The 24,016-nt window shown below is 43.7% G+C and overlaps 1 protein-coding gene across 2 annotated transcripts in view; it reads left to right on the top strand.

Annotated features, from left to right (window-relative positions):
* FLT1 (fms related receptor tyrosine kinase 1) overlaps positions 1 to 24,016 on the top strand; it is a 175,721-nt gene that overhangs the window by 9,441 nt on the left and 142,264 nt on the right. For both annotated transcript variants that reach the window (XM_030308446.1, XM_030308437.1), the window contains exons 2-3: positions 17,667 to 17,763; positions 18,144 to 18,370. In XM_030308446.1, coding sequence (XP_030164306.1) covers positions 17,667 to 17,763; positions 18,144 to 18,370 — 324 coding nt within the window. The remainder of the gene's footprint in view (positions 1 to 17,666; positions 17,764 to 18,143; positions 18,371 to 24,016) is intronic.

Raw genomic sequence — 24,016 nt, 5'->3', positions numbered from 1 at the left:
TTAAGGTGACACACAGTGTTGGGGCTGCTGGCCTCTCACGAATACCGTGATACCAGCGAGAAAGCACAGCCGACCCTCAGATTCGGAGTGGGGGCGGCTCTGAACTTCTCTGACTTGTATCACGGGGTCTCTGGTGGAACACCTTCTGGGGTGAGGCTGCACCCCTTGAGGAAGGGAGAAAGGAGGAACCTAACCCCTGTGGATTGTCGGGCGCTTGGATACGTATCTGTGATTTGACTCCGTCCTGAGAGGCAGGCACGGTCCTCTTAAATATGAGGGGCCCGAGGCTTCCATAAATTAAATTCTGAAGCGCACAGAAATGGTAAGTAAAGCTGGGATTATTCTGGTCTGATGTGGCTGACTCCCCAGCCCCCTCCCCCCGCCCCCATGCCTTACAGCCTAAATGAAAAGGGGACAAGGGAAAGAGCGTGGATGAGAATGTGCTGGTCTTTCCCTTCTGTCAAAACTATCTCTCCTTGGAGGTTTGCCATCTCCAAAGAATGTGAGACGCCACCGCTACTCGAGCCTGAAGCGGCCTCGGGAGATTCCACTCCTGCATGTGGCAGGCTCCAGTCAAGTCTCCATTGAGACGGGATTTTAATCGTGTGGGTTTTCTTATCTTGGGGATGCAAGGCCCCTCCAAAACACGCAAGTCAAGAAAGGATCCCGAAAGCCAGTAAGGACATGATTTTTGTTTGTTTGCTAAGAACATGACTTGGGGTGAGTTTCCAAACTGCTTTCCTGTCTGTGACTTTCTGTAATTCAGATTACGGGGAAGGACTGGTGAGCCACACCAGCATTGTGATTCTAGCAGGTCCTCTGAAAAAGCCGGGGGCCGCCCTCTGCCAGACTGCTTCCAGGAATTAAATGTCTACTTCTCTGTGCACCTTTTAGATCCCGGAAACCTCAAAGACTTGGGAGTTTTTTCCTAATGAGACTGGAGCACAGGGAAGGACCCTGATGTGTGTTTGACCCCAAAGGCAGATGTCACATGCCCTGGGGGAGGGGAAGGGGGACGATGGGTGGACTAAGCCCCTCCCAGGCGCAGGCTCTACATCTGGTGAACTTCTTCACAACCGTCCAACAAGCGCACTTTTAACTTTGCTCTTCACAGATTGAAACCCTGAGGGTTTGCTGACGGTCACACACTTATGGAGTGCCCAGGCCAGGATTCAAACCAGGTCATTCTGATTTTGAAATTGGTGGCTCTTTCCACCGGCATGTACCCTACATATCTTGAATGACAAAATCGGGGAATTAAGGAAGACCAAAGAGTTTGGCTTCTGGTGTCTAGAATGAAAATCTCTATGTGTGTGAGAAAAACACAACTGTCTGAGAGCGTCTTCGAGAGGGAGTTACTTTTCAGTTGAGGATGGACAGAGCACAAGTTTCCTTCCTTCCTTCCTTCCTTCCTTCCTTCCTTCCTTCCTTCCTTCCTCCCTCCCTCCCTCCCTCCCTCCCTCCCTCCCTCCCTTCCTTCCTTCCTTCCTGGCAACTTGCAAATATACTATGCAGCAGCATTAACTATAGTCATCCTGTTGTACGTTGTATCTCTAGATGATTTACCTTGCTGATTACCATTATCAAAAATGGACGCATCTTTTTCAAGCCCTGTTGTGTCTTGGGCCTCTCCTCCCCAGCTAGATCATTCTTTTCAGGTATTCAAACCTGCAAGAAATCGAGAAAGAGGGAAAAGTGTTCTGCTTCTTCCTTGATCGACCACTTGAGAGAATCTTTTCAATACCAGAATATGGCCACGTTCATCCAAATCTGAGAAAAACCCTGTCCTGCCACCTATGGAGGCGTTTTAGTGTTTGTTCCAAGCGAACAGTGGAAAATGTAGCCAAATGGATATATACCTTGGATGAAAATTATAAGGACTGGTGATACATATACTCTTTGATTTTTTTTTTTTGTTTTCTTTTTCTAAGTTGGCACTAGAGAAGCGAAAAGTAGATGTGAACAATTGGAAAGGCAAGGTTGTATTAGAAGCGATTGCAGACAACTTGAAAATGCATTGTAAACTCTAGTTATGGAATTTTGCCTGTGATTAATGGCATTGTTTTCTTTTGGGAAAACACTGGATAACCCTCTTTTCCACATAACATCTCCTGCTGGATCGGATTTTTGTTCTCTGTTGTTCTTTGGAAATGTTTATAGCTTTGAAATCTTTTCCATAGGGAATTCTTTAAAAAATTTTTTTTTCAATGTTTGTTTATTTATGACAGAGAGAGAGACGGAGCAGGAGCAGGGGAGGGGCAGAGAGAGAGGGAGACACAGAATCCGAAGCAGGCCCCAGGCTCTGAGCTGTCAGCACAGAGCACAGAGCCCGACGCGGGGCTTGAACCCACGAACCCTGAGATCGTGACCTGAGCCGAAGTTGGACGCTCAACCGACTGAGCCACCCAGGCACCCTTCCATAGGGAATTCGACTAGAACTAAGAGAAAAAAAGAAATGCATGGGGATTGAGTAATTGGATGGTCCTAGAATGGACCTTATGTACCTCTAACTTCTTGGGGGCTAGAGAATATTTGACACACGTTGTTGATGTGCAAATCAGAACCGGTTGTTCCTCACGCTCCCCAATCCCATTTCCTGTCCTGGCACCTGGTAAATGAGAAATAGCCTATGCAAAGTATTTGTCACACAGAGTCACTTAGAAGGCAAATGAGAAATTCAGGAAACTCACATAAATGCTAATTTGCGGGAACTTCTAACTCACCTTAGCCTCTTTGGATTGACGTTAAACTTAGTGATTCTGTGTCCAGGTATGTCTTTTTAGGGGCGACAGAATCCCAAAACGCAGAGACAGTTGTTTTGGGTTTTGAATGTGTTTTACAGGCCAAGCAGGTGGGCAGAGGATTGCCTTGCTAGAAGAATTCACTCACCATTTGGGGGGAATGTTAAGTCTAAACGTGGGATGGGAAATTTCTTTTAAGGAGTATATTTTCTTGGAATGTTTTGGAATGCTGTACTTTCTGCTGTGATTACATGAGGGGAACCATGGATCATCTCAAATTTAATTCTCCTGATGCCTATTTCATAACCGGTCTTCTTTCTAAGTATATGTGCAACTTCCCCTGTGAATCCAGGCATGCGAAGAAGACTTATTTTAGAACATTGTAACATACTCGCTTAAGTAAGGTGCTCAAGCAGTTGTCGTCCATGAACCCATTGTATCTTATTTCAAGATGCAAACATAGTTGTGATTGTTGTGCTCCGTGTTGGCCACTGAAGATATGTCTTATTTTGTGAAGTTAGTGGAATTTTCCTGACGTGAGTCCTTTAAGTTAGTGAAGAGTTTAGGACTCCCTACGGTCAAAAATATGTTCTTTAAAAACAAGGTATACATAGTTAGGAGGTGATCTCTGTGTGTTGACTTAGATAATCTCCTACGTTTCTTGGTATTCACCTAATCTGCTTCTAGATGATTCATGACCTGAGGGGCCCCCCAGGGCTGAGAGCCCTGATTCATCTTCCCAGCTATGAATTCATTACGGTACCTGGCACACCGTAGTCACTCAATAAATGCTGGTGGACCTGAATGAAACTGTATCATAGCCATTCTTCTGGGTTTCAGAGGCCCTTGTAGGAGTCACGGTTCCACATTGGTTCACTTTCTAAGAACCTGTGTGGGCGTGTGGAGAGGAGGTTGGCAGAAATCTGCCCAAGAGCTGGTAGTCGGTCAGTCTCCCAGCACACCTGTAATGTTTGTTCCTTCCGTGCGGGCCATTCTCTGATTCCAGTGACCCCTTTCTTTGGCTGAGCTGGCCATATTCTCTTGAATCTAAACTCAGGATTCAAGGTGAGGATTTAAGCTGCTCAGCCACTAGAGAAATGATTCCCAAGAGCTGTTTTCTTCAGATGAGCCCTCCCTCTGGAAAACTCTTAGCTGGTCAAGGTTCCTAAGCCCGGCACAGAAGGGAGACAGTTGACTGGGAATCCTAATTTTTAGGTACACCAATTCAGCCTGATGACATTAGGTAATGTTACCGCCACTGCTGTTGTTTTTGCCATCTTGGATCAAGACATTTGGGTTGAAGACTGTTTCCTCTTGGCTCTGGACCGTCCCCAGGGTAGGCTAGGAGGACAAGACAGGTGAGGAGGAGCGACAAGTCCCGACTAATGTAATCCTACAAGTGAAAACTGATCTTTTTTTGTTTTTTATTCCTCTCATTGCTTCACCTCCACCCTAGACCTCTTCCAGGATTTCCAAAAGCACAGCATGACCTGGGCAGATCTTCTAGCGAATGTTCCCTGTGGCTTTTATTCTAGTGGCCGGTAAAGCCAGATAAATCCCAGATTTTAAAAAATATGCAAACCAGAGCATTGGAAGAAGACAGTACGGCTCTCTCCTCTCAGCAAAGAGGTCAAGGAAAGCAGAGTTGTTCAGGGAAGAGCATTAAGGGTAGTTGATAAAGGAAAACAGTTGTCTGAAGGAAAGATGAAGCTTCAGAGGGTTTGAAGGTTTGGAAGTCTTCGAAGGAGAGAGAGAACCAAACGTTACCTTTAGCGAACACACACTCATTCTTCAGGTCTTACCATCAACACTGTTCTTCTGTGAGAACGTCCCTCAGTCCCTGGGCTGGGCTAGCTGCCCCACATCTCGTACTTTGCTGTGATAACGCAGAGATATTATGTAGTTTTATATTTATATGTGAATTAATTAGCAAGTATGAAATTTTATAATCTACATACACTTGTATATACGATATTACATACGTGTATCTTTATCTCTCGTGCAGCCTGATTTACAAGCACTTTACAGAAAGTGATCTTGTTCGTCTTATTCTGGCCTTCTTTTCGTGTATGTTTAAGATATTAAATGGAGGAATAAACCTCTTAAATGAGGTTTAAGATCAGAGAAATCACCAAGGTGAGGGGTGAGAGGAAGGGGTCATATCGGGAATGTAGTAGGAAAAAAAAACAGGGCTGGCTGGCAGTGAGAGAGAGATAAGAAGGATAGATAAATGAGAGAAACCAGTTCCCAGATTCCTAGGATCGTGGTTGAGAGCCCAGCGCTTAACCCAGTGCATCAGTCTCCTGTCCGGGAATTGGTGGCTTAACTTTCCTAGGGACTGGGGGGACCTTCCTACCTCTCTACAGAGTTCTTCCTTCCGGTTTTATGTAACTTCTGCTTATGGGTTTTGGGCTTGTCCTCCAGCGTCAGCTGATTCGTAAGTTATTTTAAAGCCCGTTAGGTTGTGCTCGCTTCGGCAGCACATATACTAAAAGCCCGTTAGGTTGATGGCCAACAGGTAGCGGAAGTTGGTGTTTTGTTTTATTTTTTTCTTCCATCAGAGGTGTGATATCTTGGATAGTATCAAAACTGCTGATTCTAGAAATGAAATTCTAGCTAGGTTAATGAGAGTGTATGAGTAAAAATGCCCTGAGAACTAAAATCAGTATTCTCCCAGTTTGGGGTATAAATGACTGTAAAGTCTTTTATGGATATTTGTGAGGAAGGCCTTGTTATCACCTACTGAAGTGAGCAAAAGCCATTCAGTAAATTATTTCTTTAAAAACTGAACTAATGCAGGAGGTGGGTTACTTTCCCTTCTAGAACCTTGGCTCTCAGCAAAACGTGTAGAACATTAGTTCCACCTGAGACAAGATTTATTTTTAAGTTTGTGAATCCGTAAGAAGATTGCCTATATTTACTGTGTAAATTAAGTGAGTCTTAAGAAAACGTGGAAATTAAAGGAAGCCAGAATTAAAAAGAACAATTCAGTCGGCATAGCCGTCCCGTCGTCTAAGCGGGATTAGTCTCCAAAAAATGCGTGATGAAAAGCAAGTGTATCTCAAATTGTTTAATTTAGAAGGAAACTGATTTTGACAACAGAAACACAATGGTCAAGAATAGTGTTTTAACGAGCCTTAGAAAGTATGCTAACATAGCTTTCAAAAACTCAATTCCCCTATGATGGATAACTTCATTGCACACACTTGGCCATTAGATCACAAGGGTCAGAGGGTTTGTATATATTACTGGTTACAAAGGCAGAGATCTCTCAACTCGCCTCTTAGCGAGGGAATTTATAAAGCACCTCTGTTACAGACCATTTAAAGTACTCCAGAAGAAAGTTCTCGATGTAGCTTAGGCTTCCGAAGCTGGATCAGTGTGAGCCTACAATGAACACGAGAACCATATCACACTCAGGCTGCCACGCTTTTGTTTTTCCCGTTTTTATGTGCAAAGCAAGTGGTACTTTGTCATTCTTAGTAATAGATAATAAGGTTGAAGAATATGTGAAAAGAGACCAAACGTTGGTAGACTGTGGTGACGTTTTTGGCTTTTCCTTGCTGGATAGTAGAGTTAAGGTGCACTCTTGCCTGCCTTCCTACTTGCTTTCTAGCATTCCTCATTTTATGACACACAGATCTTAAGGTGTTATTCTGGATTCAAAATTAAATCTTCAGGGGCGCCTGGGTGGCTCAGTCGGTTTAAGCGTCCGACTTCGGCTCGGGTCATGATCTCGCGGTTTGTGAGTTCGAGCCCCACGTCGGGCTCTGTGCTGACAGCTCGGAGCCTGCAGCTTGCTTTGGATTCTGTGTCTCCCTCTCTCTCTGCCGCTCCCCTGCTCACGCTCTGTCTCTGTCTCTCAATAATAAAGAAGCATTAAAAAATTTTTTTTAATTAAATCTTCAGCATCGTGCATTTTTTATGGCTATTTAATATAATCACAATATACAACTCCATGATATATTCATTTTTTTTTCCCAGAAAGAACTGTGTGTGAATCTGCAGTTTATTTGTGTTACATAACAGATTATAGGCAGTGACTACACATAATTTAAAAGTTCCGGGGCGCCTGGGTGGCTCAGTCGGTTAAGCGTCCAACTTCAGCTCAGGTCACGATCTCGCGGTCCGTGAGTTTGAGCCCCGCGTCGGGCTCTGTGCTGACTGCTCAGAGCCTGGAACCTGTTTCAGATTCTGTATCTCCCTCTCTCTCTGACCCTCCCCCATTCATGCTCTGTCTCTCTCTGTCTCAAAAATAAATAAACGTTAAAAAAAAAAAAGTTCCAAGGTGTCTGTGTGGCTCAGTTGGTTAAGCATCCAACTCTTGATTTCAGTTCAGGTCATGATCTCATGGTGATGAGATCGAGCCCCATGGAAAGCTCTGTTCTGAGCGTGGAGCCTGCTTAAGATTCTCTCTGCCCCTTTCCCCCACTGGCGCAAGCATGCTTTCATAAATGAATGAGTGAATGAATGGATGGATGGGTGGATAATCCAATCCTGTTCATATGCTTTAACCATTCTTTGGCAAGCTCCTACGTGGAATTGATTAAATATTCCCCATATCTTCTCTGGGATGCTTTCCTTCCTGATAGAACCCACAGGGATCCGCGTAAATAACCTGGCCCTGAAATTCAGATACCTGCTCCCATCATCTCCGTAGATGCCTGGCCCTTTGGGGTTGAACAGTTAATAGACACGGAGCACTCGGTAAAATATTTGGTGGTAGGCCCAACTGTAATCCTAATGCCGTGCAGAAGGGAGAAAACTTTAGGTTTAAAATTGTGGGTTGCATACACGCTGTACTATGCTTCTAGACTGATAATTGTTTGGATTTGTATGAAGGTTTTAATCATTAAAAAAATTTTTTTTCGTGACGTGTAGTTGACATACAATGTTGGATTAGTTTCAGGAATAGTTGTCTATTTAAAAATAACATGGAGGGTGCCTTTGGCAGAACTGAAACTTGTGCTCTAGACAAGAGATTAGAGATTAGAAGGCTGATGGTAAGGCATTCCGTGCATTCTGTTAATACTGCCACCATTTCTAATAACGCAGCTCTATCCAAATGTTCTCTTGGCCGTAAGCATTCTGTCACCGCATTGTGTTGTTTCAGAGCACTGTGATTCTGAAGAGGACGTAGCAAGTTCTGAAAGATGAACAAAACCGTTGCTTCCATTAAACCAAGTGCTGTATACTTAATCTTACACATACTGCATGCGTTTTTATTGAAACGGCACTTTGACTTTTCAGGTGTGCATACGCTGAAATTTAATACATTCTGAATCTCAGGCACTCATAACCTGAAAACTAATACATTCTGACCTGAATTAACTTGCGATTCGACGTGAGCGACAGCAGAACACTGTCGGTGACTGTGATCCATCCTATACGAGGTGGCTCTGGGCCCCGTTTCCCCACAGTCCTCCGAACGGTAACAACTGGGCAAGAACAGAGGCCAACGGGGTTACGCCCCAAATGTACTGGGTTTCCTGCTATTGGTAGAGAAGCACTACCTAACAGACAAAACCTTCCTCTGTGCATTTTTAGAGTGTGAAGATTGTTTGTTCCTCTCCCTTTGCATAACCAGATGCAGGTCTCCCAGACTTCTCTACTAAATACTTTACGAGCTACGTCTCGTGCCTTGTCAACCAGATCTTAACCCTTGCTCCGAGCAGCTCAGATCACTTCCGTGACATCGTATGGTAAATTGAAATGACATGTTGTTAGACAGCTCTGTGGAGGTGGTTTTTGACCTCCTTCAATAAAAGAGCAGCGGTGTGGGAGTAGAGCCTTTTTTGGGAAAAGGTAACTTCTTGGTCGGCAGGAGATTTCTCACTGACCAAACCTTAATTAACTCTGATGTCACATGAAAAGGAGCTGTGCACGGGTACAGGTCACTGGGAGGGTAGGCTCCTGATGGTAGTGCAGTGACAGGCCTAATGATAAATGAAGGCTCCCTGTTAAACCATGACCCTCCGAGAAGCCAGCGTTAAGTAAAAAGCTCGGAGAGGAACGCTGAAGACGTGCCCCCTCGTAAACATTGATAGTAGGAATGTCGGTGTTACGAGAGTACGTCTCTCTTGGTAAACATCTTAAACCATGCAGAATTCTTTCTTTTAAATAACTTTTGTAAAAGGAAAATGAAGGCGGCCAGTGACTCACGCGTGGGTAGAGTGAAGACTGTTCAAGTTCTGATTATTTTAGACATCGGCCACATCAGAGGCTAATAGCATGTCCTCTGTGCCTTGCGCTGCAAAAACTGTTTATGAATTTTGTTGACGGACAGTTAAAACACAAATGGTAAGGCAGCTTTAAAACACACCGTGGCACAATTATTCAAGCGGACGTATCTATGGGGTATGTGCCAACACTAACTGCTGAAATTAACATTTAAATAATTTCATAATCTCTTCCCTTATTTTTTTCCCATTGAATTCAAGGCACAAATGCCATGTAAACGACGATTTAAAACTTTCTGCTAAAGCATGGGGATCAGACACTCGACATTTAAAGTCTAAAGATTTGGGGGTTACTTCGAATAGTAAAATCTCTAAAGCCAGAAGCCAGTGAATTCTTTTTTGTGGATCTGTGTGGTAAAATCGAGAGCTTAACATCACGTAAGACATAAAGGACGATAGCCAACCCCTGGGATTAGCAGCTTTCTACAAATTAAACGTATGGTTGCTGGACAGCAGCTACTTCAACATTCAGACCTTTGTAGACCCCGAGATCCATCACACGATTACTCTAATGTAAAATATCCTGTATTTGTCCCTCCAAAAGTTGCAAATAATCTTATCAACATAAGGGATTAGTCAGCAGTAAGTCAGCAGGAGCTCCGTGCCATTGCCAAATACATGTCGGCTTCTAAATCCCAGCCAAAAAGAGCTCTCCCTGTGTCTAAAACAATGAAGGAAACAATGCAAACATTCACCCCCCCCCTCGGACCTTTTACACAGCTACACCCGCTTCCCCCCCCATACCTAAAACAACGTTGACCTTTTCACAGAGAGAGGTGTATGCATCCGAGTCAGGAGGTGTGTATGTGTGCATGTATTTAGGTTAACATCCTTTTTTTCTTTCGGAGTTTCCTTGACCTAACGCCAGTTGTTTGGGGGGGAAAACTAACATTTTGAAAATTAACGTTTGGCTAACCGTGGACTCAAGCTATGCCGCTGTTGTGCAGATCCCCATGGCTTTCCTGTCTTCCATGTGGTCCGTTGATAGATGGAATATGAACCCTTGGGTCTTTCTCCCATCATGCTGGAAATATGCATTATATGTATAAATACATTTATAATGCCCTCGTGCTGCCAGCTTTGCGGGTGGTGGGGTCTTCACTTAAGACTGTCGTTCTCATGGTGCACTCGCTTATAATGTACCCTTTATGTTACCTGTTCAATACTTTAATAAAGGCACAACACGGAGGTTGAGACTAAGGTTCAGCTTCTTTTTTCTTTTTTCTTTTTTATTAAGCACTAGAGCCCCGCAGGAATTAGATCCCAATCAAAAACTTTGGTAGTTTCTAGAAATTTGGTTCATCTGCAGTTGCATTCGTAACCTTTCTCCCACCCTTGCCTCCAACCAGAAAGATTCTATAAAACTTAGTCTATGAGACTTACGCTTTTAATAAAGTGCATCTTGGGGAAAGACTATCTTCCTTTATTATGAATTATGCTTAATTAACCTCATACAACCTTGCTAAAGGCTCATGGTCTTAAAATCAAATTTTGGAAACATGATACTTGGGGATTTATACTTAGATAAAGAGGTCATTTATCATGTAGGATTATGTACTGTTGAAAACATGCAAAATCAAAGACAGATGCATCTCATTTGAAATAAATCTGATATACAAAGCTTTGCATTAAAAAAGTAAATTAGAATTCAATTTTAATATGAAAGGAAACACCGCTAGGTTTCTACAGAGAGCTCTAACAACAGTTTTCAATGTGACTCAGTTTGTTACAATTCCAATTTCAATGGTTACAATTCAAAATCCACCATTAGAAGTGACTTAACATCGAATCAAATTAAAAAGGTTGTCATTCGGGGGAACAGTGAGTTTTTTTTTTTGCAATATGTTTGTAAAACTTCTAACACATAAAGAGTGATGTTACTGAGCATGAAGGAAAAAAATCAGCCTTCTGCAGCTTTAAGCTGGAAAAATAGTATAAAATCTAATAGTGATAGAGAAGTATGTAGCAATGAAGTTCAAAATAGCTCCATATTCCGTGTCTTCAACTTACCTGATTACTTTAGTCATAAGATTTTATTTTATTTTATTTTATTTTATTTTATTTTATTTTATTTTATTTATTTTTTTACTTTATTAATTTAATTTAATCTTATCATGTTATTTTGCTTTAGGCTTCAAGCCCAGCCCGGAGCCCATAAATGGGGGTTGAGCTCAGAATCCTGAGATTAACACCTGAGCTGAGATCAAGAGTTGGACGCTTAACCGATTGAGCCACTCAGGCTCCCCATAAGTTCTTTATTTAAAAAAAAAAAAAAAAAAAAGTTTTGAGATAAAATTCACGTACCATGAAACTCACCATTTTAAATCGTATAATTTGGTGTGGTTTTAAAAAATGCTTGCTTATTGATTGATTGATTGATTTAGAGAAAGAGGGAGAATGTGGGAGAGGCAGAGAGAGAGGGAAAGCGAGAACCCCAAGCAGGCCCCATGCTGTCAGCCCTACATGGGGCTTGATCCCACGAACTGTGAGATCCTATAATTCGGTGTTTTTTTTTAACGTATTCAGCATTGAGCAACCATCGCTGTAGCAGGATTCCGGCGCAGAGGGTCGGGACACCGAGACTCTCCTCTCCAGGAAGCAACTTGATCTGTGCCAGGACTGCTCCGTTGGGTTCGTAGCCGAAGACCCGAAGAGCTGAATGCCACACGGCGTAGTTTTTTTAATACGTTTTCTCTTTCTCTGTCTCCCATGTTTGGTAACACAGAAACATGCAGTCTGATAAAAAGTGGTCTCGTGGTACGAGGTCATGAGGGATGTTATCACGTACGCGTGGAGTCAGGTTGCCTTGAGGTTGTTTTTGTTTTTGTTTATTTTCGATCCTTAGGGAGAGGACCCTACCACACCACCGCTATCTAATTTTAGAACATTTTCACCACCCCAGGAAGAAGCCCCGTACTCTCCATTTTCTTCTTCCCCTGCCCCTAGCCACCACTAATGTATTTTCTGTGGATTTGCCTACGCTAGACATTTCAGACAATTGGAAGCATACGGTGTGTGGCCATTTGTGACAGGCTGCTTTCACTTAGCAGTGGTCTTTTTGCTTTGGGTTCTCAAATGAGAGACATTTCTTTTCTCACAGTCTGGAAGCTGGAAGTCCAAATCTGAGGCATCGACAGGTTTGGTTTCTCCTGAGGCCTTTCTCTGTGGCTTGTAGATGGCCGGCTTCTCCCTATGTTCTAAAACGGCCTTTTCCTTTTTTGTGCACCTGCATGGTATTTTCAAGGGCCATCTAGGTTGTAGTGTGTATAAGTACTTCATTCCTCATGAGTATTTTTGACGTGATTTCTGACTTGTACATGGGTATCAGTGACTGTAATCTCCAGATCATAGAACTTTTAGGCTGGAAGGAATTCTGAAATTCTCAGGCCACCCCCCTCTGTTGGCAGATGAGGCACCTGAGGCTTCCGTGGTATGCCCGTGGCTACCACAGAGCTAGTTAGTAGCTAAGCTGGAGAGACCAATGATGCTAAACAAAAACTGGAAAAATCTGGATGTTTCATGATTTCTATCTGAGTAAGGCCCCTTTCTTCCAGAGAATGACCCTTTGATTTCAGTATCGTAGAAGCAAAGGAAAGGGCAGGGGGGCGTCTGGAAGAAAGAGGAGCTGAGAGGTTTATCTTGAAACTGCATTCAGCCAACAAGAACACTATTTTTACTCAGAACAATAAAAACAGCAGTTTTTCCAGGCTACTTTTAGTCAGACTTTATGTGAGAGTCTCTCTCAGTCTTAAAAGTGATGGGCCAGGCTATCTGGTTCATCGTGACCCGTGGTGGAAGTTTGGTGTGTTAGTATCCAGCAGGGTTAGCTTTGAAGAAAGAACCTCAATCGTTGGGGCCTTGGCTTTGATTGCAAAATAAAGCCGTACTTTACTTGGAATTGTACTCACTCTTCCCACTGAAGTCCAAGAAGGTGCTCCATTTTGCCTAAGACGTGAAGGTGGGGAATGGAGAGCGCGTTTTAGAGTAGTCTGTGTGTGGGCTTTCAACCAGAGGTTTGGCGTGTGGGAAGGGAAGGGGTTTTTGTCAGAGAGTCATGCAGTACTCTTCTTTCTACCTGCCAGACAAAAGAGAACAAGCAATGAAGAAAATATTCAGACAAGAATAATATAAAGTGTCCCTATTCACCTAAGTCCGTATACACCTACTGGTTTTAAGTTTTTTTATTTAAGTAAACCATACACCCAGTGTGGGGCTTAAACTCATGGCCCCGAGATCCAGAGTCACATGCTCTTCTCGCTGAACCTGCCAGGTACCCCCCATGGTAGTTTTTTAACACTATTACGGCACAACGCTTGATAGCTTATTCTAATAAAGGAGCATGTGATAAACCCATTTCCATGGTCTGCATTGTTTTTTGTTTTGTTATTTAAATGATGATTTTCCTGACAGAACTGGATCTCTTTGCCTCTCATGATTACAGTAGTCCCCCCATATGTCTGGTTTTGCTTTCCACGGTTTCAGTCATCTGTGGCCTAGAAGCACTCATCATCTTTCTGACGTACGGGCAGAAAGTCATTAATAGCCTCACGCTCTGTCACCGTGCCTGCGTCACTGACCTCACTTTACCTCATCACGTGGCCATTGTGTCATCTCACATCATCAGAAGGAGAACGGTGGGTGCAAGTACAGTGAGATATCTTGCGAGAAAGACCACACCCGCGTGACGTTTATTGCAGTGTATTCTAATAATTGGCCTGTTTTATTATTCTTGTTCATCTCTTACTGTGCCAACCTTAAGAACTGAGCTGAATCACGGGTGTGTATGCGTGGGAAAAAACATAGTATATGTAGGGTTTGGTGCTGTTGTGGTTTCGGGCATCCACTGGGGGTCTTGGTCCCTTGCAGATAAGGTGAGACTGCTGTCTATTGTAGTTGAGTTGGACAGAAACAGTAGTTCACAGACCACCTAATTCACTGAGGGGACCATAATTTGTTTAAACCAGGTTTCTGGGCCACCGTGGCCAACGGTGGGAAGTTCGGGTCCCCGTGTGAGCTTCACACGGGGAGAATCCTTGTTAAATTCTAGCACTCCCTTTTTGGAAATAAAGTATCCTGGGGATCTGTTTCCAACTGGGCAGTGTGATTCTGAGCCATCACTGAGAAGAGCCAGCTGATTTTCACTTGCTGTGACAATGGATATGGGATAGGTACATATTTATATCTTTATTATTTTTTTTTACGTTTATTTACTTATTTGGAGAGAGAGGCGGAAGGAGAGAGTGCCCCGAGCAGGCTCCGCGCTCAGTGCGGAGCTCGACGTGGGGCTCAAATTCATGAACCGTGAGATCTTGACCAGAGCCAAAATCAAGAGTCAGACGCTTAACCGACAGAGCCCCCCACTAAGCGCCCCCATATTTATATATCTTGATATACATCACTAGTGAAATGGAGAAAGGGCTGACCTACAGTAGAGACTCAAAGAATGTTAGATCTTCACTACTCAAGTAGGCGTATGGGCGTTAAATTGCTTTAAAAAATGTTTTCAGGCCTAATGTGTTTTCCAAGCATTTGAGGAATAAATATTTCACTTTCCTTTTCCCTGTTAGTTTTCCTGTTAAACTATAGTCTTGGCACGTCCGTTAATCTTTATGAGATTCTGGTTTCCTATTAACTGAAGAATGATGGGATACTCAGAGTGTCCAGTTCCTTGGAGATCTTTTCCTCCTACTCCTCCTTTCCTTTGTTTTTTTTTTTAAATTTTTTTTTTTTTCAACGTTTATTTATTTTTGGGACAGAGAGAGACAGAGCATGAACGGGGGAGGGGCAGAGAGAGAGGGAGACACAGAATTGGAAACAGGCTCCAGGCTCCGAGCCATCAGCCCAGAGCCTGACGCGGGGCTCGAACTCCCGGACCGCGAGATCGTGACCTGGCTGAAGTCGGACGCTTAACCGACTGCGCCACCCAGGCGCCCCCCTTTCCTTTGTTTTAATCAACTACTTCTATCTAGCTTCCTCATTCCGAGTGCAAAATTCATTGATGTCGGGGGGAGACTAATTATATAGCAAATTATTTTTCTTAGCATTTTCCCCCCTAAACTTTCCAAGAACCCTATCGTTTTCTGTGTCTTATTTAACTGCTCAGTTGTGTTGCTTTCTTTCAGTGGGACGATGGGATGGGAAGTGCCGAGGAGAGTGTGTGGATGGCGTATTCGGGTTTTTTTTTTTTTAATTTTGTTTTTCATTTTAGAGCAAGAGGGAGTTGGGGAGAGGGGCAGAGGTGGGGGGGAGAGAGAGAATCCCAAGCAGGCTCCATGCTCAGTGCAGAGCCCGACACAGGTCCCGATCCAACGACCCTGGGATCATGACCTGAGCTAAAATCTAGAGTTGGACACCCAACTGACTGAGCCTCCAGGTGCCCCTGGATGGCATGTTCTTTAAGGGCCTCTTCTCTGTATAGCACTTCCCTCAGCTGTGATTTGGGTGGGTCTTTGAGGTCCAAGCTTCCTTCTGATGAATGTCAGGAGTGCTGTTTTTTGGGGGGCGCTGATAAAGACTCATATGATTTGGAAACCAAAGTGGTAGGCAGTGGGGTTCACCTCATGTCACGAAAAGGGAGGCTTTCCCCTGGCCTCTCCTGGGTGAGAAAGCTCATCATCTCCACGTCAGCTGTAGAGATATTTCCACGTACTGGCAGAATTTTCTGCAGGAGTCTTCGCTGGATTTTTTCCAGCACATGAACAACTGCTTAATTAAATCTCCAGAATTCCGTGCCATAAAGTAGGGCAGCAAGTATCCTGGCCCGGACGTTTTTCAGGATAGGTGTTATCAGTTGCTGACTGTGGCTTGAGAAAACCTTAGTGTTCCCACGGATCACTGGTTTTGAGCTACATGTTGCCTCAGGAAACTCGTAAAGATAAATAAATAAAGTACAAAGTGCTTCCCTAGGTACCTGAATGGGTTGACGTGTTCTGTGGGGTTATTGGATAGACCGATTGCATCCATAAAATAAAATAAAATCCATTGATTTTAACTTAAATTAGTTCATATGGAGCCCTTTTTTCCTAGTAGCAATCTGATACCAGGACCTATGGTGTATAAAAGTTGCTTTTACAACATTAATATATATCACCAGCAAACACCGGAAATGCAGATTAAGTTCACGTAATGTCTTGGCAATTACATCTCAACATAATACTCGGTGACACAAGTCGGGGAGAGCAAGTCTGCGAGATGGCAGCGATTGGGTATCTGCCCCATGTCAGGCAGCACCCACCACTTAGATGACACAGCACTGAAACCACACGCCATGCCTGCAAGGTAGGTCATGGGTTTTCCGGTTTTACACACGAGGATACTAAGGAGCAACAGTACAGAATGCCAAGACCATGCACTTAGTAAATGGAGAACTTAAGCTTCAAATGCAGGCCTTTTAACCAAGTCTAGTTTTCTTTGCGATAATAGGACCCACGAGTAACGCTAGAGAGTACTGCTAGCCTTAACCGTGGAGTTTGACGTGTGTATCTCATCTCCCTGATCTGTGATCTGACATGAAAACCTAGAAGATTGTTCAGCTCAGCCATCTATCTTGAACTCCACCGCGTGAGCCTATTTCTTAAGTGAAAAAATATTTTTAAGATTGGCTCCAATTTTCCTCCAAGAATATCCATTCTCCACCCCCCTAACCCTTATCCCTGCTAATCCTGGGCCCTGATGTCCTGCTTTTACCAGGCATCTGCAGCTGCCTCCACTGGGAGGGAGGGGGGGGAGCAGGAGGCAGGAGAGATCCTTCTTGATATTTATTGTGATGAGTCAGTGCCCAACGCCGCTTCAGGAGAGGATCACCCTCCAAAAACACCAATGGTTCCAAGGAGCATGGGACTGGAGATGTCAGAAATGGAGTCAGATACCCAAGGTCATCTAGCCCAGTCTCTCGGTTTGCAGATAAGAGAACTGAGGTCTGGAGAGAGAGGTGGCTTGGCTAGTGGCACACAGAGTCCCTCAGGTGGATGCTATTATCGTGTTGTATGGAGATGTGTAGATGTCCAGGCACTTTTGTGTGGCTTATTTCATTGTCTCGCAACATTCCCCATGAAGTGTGCTTGTCGAATGTCACGTAGAGGTGAATAGTTCCTTTTTTCTGTTCCATTATAGAGGGAACTTGGAGATTATGTAAGACAAACCAAGGGCTTCTAAAACCGATTTTGGTCTATAATTGGTTTTCCAAATGAGGAAACTCGTTCAGAAAGAGAAATGACTCACCCAAAATATCATGACCTTACTAATCACTGAACTATGTCTATAACCCAGGAAGTGTGTATACTTTGTATTTGAGAAAAAAAGATCAGCCAGGCCTATACGACCAGATTATCCACCAGGGTGGAAGTTCAGTTTTGAAGGACACTGACATTTAATCCTGAGAGTTTTTGGTGCTACTTTGTATTCTTAATGTGGCTGCATTTAGAAATGTGCGTGAATCTATTAATGTTCTAAATTTAATGGTTTTGGGATCTTACTTAAATCATCTGGTATAATAGGGCATATAATATTTGTGAATGAGGCTAGGACTGGGAAAAAAAATTGTGAGTTGAAAGAATTTAATATGACATGTACCCTTTTGCACGGGCAAGCAAGTTAAAGGTTCGAAGTGATCTTCGTGGAAAGATAGGACTTACGGAAAATGAGAAGGCAATTTGCGAATAATACATTTCCAAAATTTGTTTTCCAGGATCTAGTTCAGGTTCGAAATTAAAAGGTCCTGAACTGAGTTTAAAAGGCTCCCAGCACATCATGCAAGCAGGCCAGACACTGTATCTCAAATGTAGGTAAGTGACTGTGTTGGTTCGGGGATACCCTGGTTGCCTTTCCTAAGGCAAAAATCATTCCCTGGCGGAGTAGAAACGTGGCCTCTCAGAGAACAAAGGTGGGGACTTCAGTGGTCTCTTGTGATCTGCAAAGTACAAGGAGAGATTCACTCGGTCAAGGAGAAACACGGAAGGGATGCCCCTAGCCTTTTTTTTTTTTTTTTTTTTTTTTTTGCATTTTGCTTCCGAGTTGTTTAAAAGCTTTCTAAACGCCAAGTTGTGTCTCTGTCCAGAAGATGACCACCTTTCAAGGCCCTCACAACAGCGCTTCCTAACGAGATGGATGCTTGGGACCTGGCCCCAGCCCTCACTGTGTTGTGTTTCCTTATCTGTGATTGCAGAGGGGAAGCAGCCCATTCATGGTCTTTGCCTGAAACGGTGAGAAAGGAAAGCAAAAGGCTGAGCATAACTAAATCTGCCTGTGGAAGGAATGATAAACAGTTCTGCAGTACTTTGACCTTGAACATGGCTCAAGCAAACCACACTGGCTTCTATAGCTGCAAATATCTATCTACACCCACTTCAAAGAAGAAGAAAACAGAATCTACAATCTATATATTTATTAATGGTAAGATCTCCGTTTTCTACATTCTGTTTCCCGTGAGATATAAATTCACCCTGGTCCCTTGGAAAGTGGGCATTCCTAGTGGTGAAGGACATGAACCAGGAAAGAGATTCTGCCCCCAGAAACTGGTGGAATGCATTTTCAGTGCATTTCTTGAGTGTCCGCTTCAATCACGGTCCTCAAGGCCCGGTAGTCAATGATGTGCTCCCTGCAAGGAGGGACTCTTGTCTAGTTCGTTCACCGCCGTATCCATAGCACCGAGAGTAAATGGGTGGCCCATTGCACAGTTGGATCAATAAATGAGCGACAAGATTTTAGTTCAATTAAGAGCAAAATAGAATAAGATTTTTTTTGTCCTTTAACACAACTGTATTCTCTTACATGTCAGAATTGTAAAATACTGTTCTTTCTACCAAATTACAAAGGTAATGTTGCTAATGTCCCTTGAATGTTACAAAATTGGTTCCAGTTGATGATGTTGAATTATTTCGTGTTCATCGAGCAAGTGTTGTAATGACAGTAGGAGCTGGCGTGTATCATTCCGTAGTAGAATGGGCAAAAGGTAAAAATGAATTGTTTTCCAGTTATAATTTTTATGGCACTGTTTTTCACTCCTTGGAGAACGAACAAACCAAGTGATACTCCAAGGCGAGAAATGCAAAATCCTTAAAGAAATATACGTTGACGGTAGAAACGGGTCCCCAAGAAAGAATAAGGAAAATGGCCCATCATTTTGTTCTTCCTTGCTCAGTTCCAGCCAATTTCCAAAACTTGTTGAGTGGGATTTAAAGCAACAACAACAACAAACCCCCAAGGCTCTAGAGAACACAAAGCAAAATTAGTTGGCATCTGGCACAAAATCAAGTTAAAAAAACCGAACAAGCAACCATTGCTGTCGATAGTCTAAATATACATGGTGGGTCTGCCTTCTGGTGAGTCCTTGCATTGGAGCGAGTTTGGGCAGGATTCTTTTTTTTTTTTTTTTACGTTTTGAAATGAGACAACTAGACCGTGTTTTACCGAGCATAACATGTGATCGCCCAGATTCAGAACTAGTTTTAGGAGACAGTAGAACAGTTGTGTGATACAGTCAGTAACATCTTTCTAGCTTTGATCAGCCTGATTGAGACTCAGCTGCTTCTCTGCTCCTGTTTTTACATGTTGCACTTTTCCAAGGGGGTAGATAACAACTTACTAGCAGTTTGCCATCACAGGAATGGAGCAAGTGTACTTCAAAGTAAGAGGGGGGAGTAGGCCTGGGATCTTGGCTTGGGGAAGTCAGCCCACTTCCCACAGGAGGGACGTGAGGGTGACAGGCAGAAAACGCTGGAGTGGGGAGCGGCGCAGAGTAGGGACGGAGACTTCCAGAGAGGTACCTTTGCAGCCCACGGAAAAAGCAGACACAACCTTTGATAGTGGTGCAGAAAAGTCATGGACCCAGCCACCCGTTCTCTTTTTCTAGTTCCGCATAGTATGTTATGTTCTTTCTGGCACTCGTGGAGGAAAAGAAAACGCTTTTATTCCCATCTCTCCAGAGGAATGGGAGAAGATTCATTTGTACTAAAATTCTCCTAAGAAACTTTTTCTCCTGTGGGTTTATCAGAATCTGACTTGCAAATCAGATACTCAGATGGGTAAAAAACAACCCCAAAAACATCTCTCTTATTTTTATCCGAAAAAATAACGTTCAGCTCTTTTCACTTTTACCTCCTACACGCCTATTAAACTGTACTCTGAATAGTAACACCAGTTTTGTGGTCTTTCCTGATAGTGATGTTGATCTCATAACACTCATAACACGCTTCATTGAAGTCCAAGGTAGCTGCGATATAGTTTAGGAAGCAATTGTAACTTTTCCAAATCGTGTAACATTTTACGCATTTCCTATTTTCATTTGTTTTTTCAATTCCTTTGAAAAAATGCAGTCGTATGCTTCCATGGTAATGGAATACATACTACGTTGCGGGTTTAATTTCTTTCGGGGGCACGAAACCTACCTCTGATGAGTCAGAATTGTCTCTGGGATTAATAAAACTCCGACCAGTTCCTGATACACAGCTGTGATTACTCACTAGTCGTTCACTGGTTGTCACTTATTTATTATTGTTGAATGTTTACTTCAGAGCACATTATTCAGTCTGGAGGACTTCTCTCCTGAGAAGCATCTGCAGACGTATTGGCACTTGATTTTGGTTTTCTCTAAAGATGAGAAACGGTGTGAGACACATCTTCTGAGAGAGACTTAGGTTTGTGGTCCGATGGGGTGCCAAGGAAAAGAACCGGGGCCGTGTAGCTTTGTCCGTGGAGAGCCAGCACGTGAATGATAACCCAAACCATTATGTAGGCATTGTTGATTCCCTGCTGTGTAACCGGCAGTCTTCCCCCTTCCCAACTGGGCACTGATTCGCACACCACATCTCATCCGTGGTATACAGAAAGATCAACATTGCCACTTTGGCATTACAGCTTGTTCAGATCCCCCAAGCCTCTGACATAATACGTTACATCAATTTAATTATTGGAGTAATTAACTTTAAGTACCTTAATTACTGAATGGTCTGGTAAATTACAATTTCCTTTAACGTAATAACTCCTTACGTTTGTATTTTCTTTGCGTTTAAACCAATGGGTTTGTTTGCGTCGTGCCATTTTGTTCTCGCCACCGCCCCTCGAAGCACTCCTTTTCGTTTTCCAAGCGAAGGACCTGAGACCCACTTCATGTTGAGGCTACGTGGGGAGTGACCAGAAGAGTATTAGCGGCAGAGTAAGGGAGTCAGGTTTTTCCCTTCCGAGTCTCCGTGGTGGGAGGACATCCAGAGAGGGCAAGACAGAGGCGGGGAGACCAGGGAGGGGGTTGTTGAGTGCACTGAGGCAGGAGAGCTGGTGGTCCCAGGTCGCTTTGGCAGCCACGGGGAGGTGGAGGAGTCGGTGGGTTGGAGGGATTCAGTTGACCTTGGTGAGTGGTTAGGTCGTGGCGGGTGAGGGAGAGCAGTCAGAGACCCTCGGATTTCCGGAGGGGACCTGGGCACCTTGTTCCCAGACCCATACTCAGGGAGAGCTTTGTCTCACTAAATGACACCGATGCAAAGACAGTCATCCTCCTCTCCCGATACACCCTGGGCTTGGGCTTGATAAAATGGCTGCTGAGTGGGAGTAGTTGAAAGACACTAAATGCATTTTAAAAAATTGTTCCCGCAAAATGAATGGATCCCACCCCCGCCCCCCCCAGACTCCCCGCATAGTTATAGCTACAAAATTCTGGGTCACAAAGAAAAGCAAATTGTAAAGCGCTCCTTCATGCTTTGCTACTTGCAAACTAAGATTTCTAGATGACTAGTAATGTAAGGGCTACTTAGGTGGTGCTCACCCGCCCCTTTGCAGAGAGGAAGGAATGCGTTTGCATGGCTTTTCTGCCGCTGGTATACACAAGAAATTGGCTCCAGCTCAACCTTTCCTAAAAGGAGGATTTCATTGAAACTATTACGGTAATATGTGAGTTGGGGCCATAAAGTAAGAAAATGGAGCAGAAGTTTTTAATGGCATCTCTGAAGTATTTAATATTTTGTCAGCGTCTCCGGTTTAGTTACGAAGACCTTGAACTTAGCATGATGAGTTCCCCACACTGTGAAGTCATCCTGGATTCCTCCTCTCTGCACGACTGAGCCTTTCCGGGCTATTTAAGAATAACGTCCTCTGTTGAAAAATTAGAATGGAAAAGGGGGAAAAAAATGGATGTGCATGTGTTACCTGCTGGGTGAATATCTCTTACCTCTTCCCTGTAGAAGAAACTCACCTTTTTTTTTATCCTGCTTCTCTTTACCTGATTGCTTTTCTCTCCGAGACTATGAAAGCAAAGTGGAGAATTTTCGTAACAGATTTTTTTTCTCCATTGGTTCTCTCCTATGTGTAAAACTCATGAGACGTGCATAGCAGCTTAATTTCAGGTAAAAAAAAAAAAAAAAAAAAAAAAAAAAAAAAGATGATCAGACACGCTGGGTACATCAATGAAAAGTAGTAGAGGTTCTAATAACTTTGATATTCTGGGAGAGATGGGACACCTGGCTGGCTCCTTCAGTGGAGCATGTGACTCTTGCTCTTGGGGTCGTGAGTTCGAACCCCATGTTGGGCACAGAAATTACTTAAAAGCGTTTTCCGGATACTCTGGGAGAGAATGATCATCACGCCTTCACGGAAAATGAGAAAGAGCTCTACCTGGCTATGGGACGCCCAGCAAATAAAAATACTAATGGCACAGACATTCTGAGAAGGGTCCAATTACTCACTTGTTTTTGTTTTTATTTTTTAAATGTTTATTTTTGAGAGAGAGAGAGAGCGCGCACAAGGAGGAAAGGGGCAGAGGGAGAGGGAGACAGAGAATCCAAAGCAGGCTGCATACTGTCACTGCATACTGACACTGCATACTGTCCTGCCTGATGCAGGACGCAGGGCTTGAAGTCACAAGCCGTGAGATCATGACCTGAGCCAACGTCTTAACGACTGAGTCACTAGGGCACAGCCCGATGTACTCGTTTGTACAGTACTTCAGTTTCCTGAAGAGCTTTTACATAATTATCTCTGAGATAAACTATGCGGGTCTTATTTCTTCCCTTTTCTGGATGAGAGAGCAGCTTCAGCGACCTTCATGAGACAGAGCTAATAAAATGACAAGCCAGGATGGGGATCCGGGTGATCCCCGGGTGTTGTCACGACCCTGGCGTTTCAGCTGCTGACTTCAGACAACACTAATTGTCATTCGGTGGATTGTCTCGTTCTTAAAATTTTTTAAATTTCAAATTCAATTTCTTTTTCTCTCGAGGAGTGATCGGCTAAGCTGGTTTCAGAGTGTTTTTCCAAGCGACAGATAGACCTTAGAGAAACTTCTCTTGATCCCAGAGAGCCTTGTGTTGTCGCCTGTTGGGGAGAGTCACCTGTTTGGGTGCCAGTCGCATGCCCGGTGCTCCGTTACCCTGCTGTGTTCTAGCTCACGCGACATGGGAAGGAGACGTCACTCTATTTACCAAGTTGATCAGGGCTTTTTATCTTTTATTTAATTTAATTAATTTTTTTATTAAAATTTTTAATGTTTATTTTTGAAAGAGAGAGACAGAGCACGAGCAGGGGAGGGGCAGAGAGTGAGGGAGACAACCGAATCTGAAGCAGGCTCCAGGCTCTGAGCTGTCAAAACAGAGCCCAACACGGGGCTCAAACTCACGGACCATGAGATCATGACCTGAGCCCAAGTCGGCTGCCTCACCGACTGAGCCACCCAGGTGTGGTCAGAGCTTTTTAAAACGTACATCCCAACCTGCTAATGGTCTGTGGAAGCAAATTAATGGGTTGTAATCGGCATTAAAACAGTAACAATAAAGCAGAATAGAATGGAAAATATCCAAGTATATTGCAAAACGCAAGGGTCAGTGTTATTTAGGGAAACTTTTTTTTTTAACTTTTTTTTTTAATGTTTATTTTGGGAACAGAGAGAGACAGAGCATGAATGGGGGAGGGGCAGAGAGAGAGGGAGACACAGAATCGGAAGCAGGCTCCAGGCTCTGAGCCATCAGCCCAGAGCCTGACGCGGGGCTCGAACTCGGGGACCGCGAGATCGTGACCTGAGTTGAAGTCGGACGCTTAACCGACTGAGCCACCCAG

This window comes from Lynx canadensis, chromosome A1 (assembly GCF_007474595.2).
Source record: "Lynx canadensis isolate LIC74 chromosome A1, mLynCan4.pri.v2, whole genome shotgun sequence".
Taxonomy (NCBI): domain Eukaryota; kingdom Metazoa; phylum Chordata; class Mammalia; order Carnivora; family Felidae; genus Lynx; species Lynx canadensis.
Note: the sequence above shows the minus strand (reverse complement) of the source record. Positions and strands in the feature narration are given on the sequence as shown.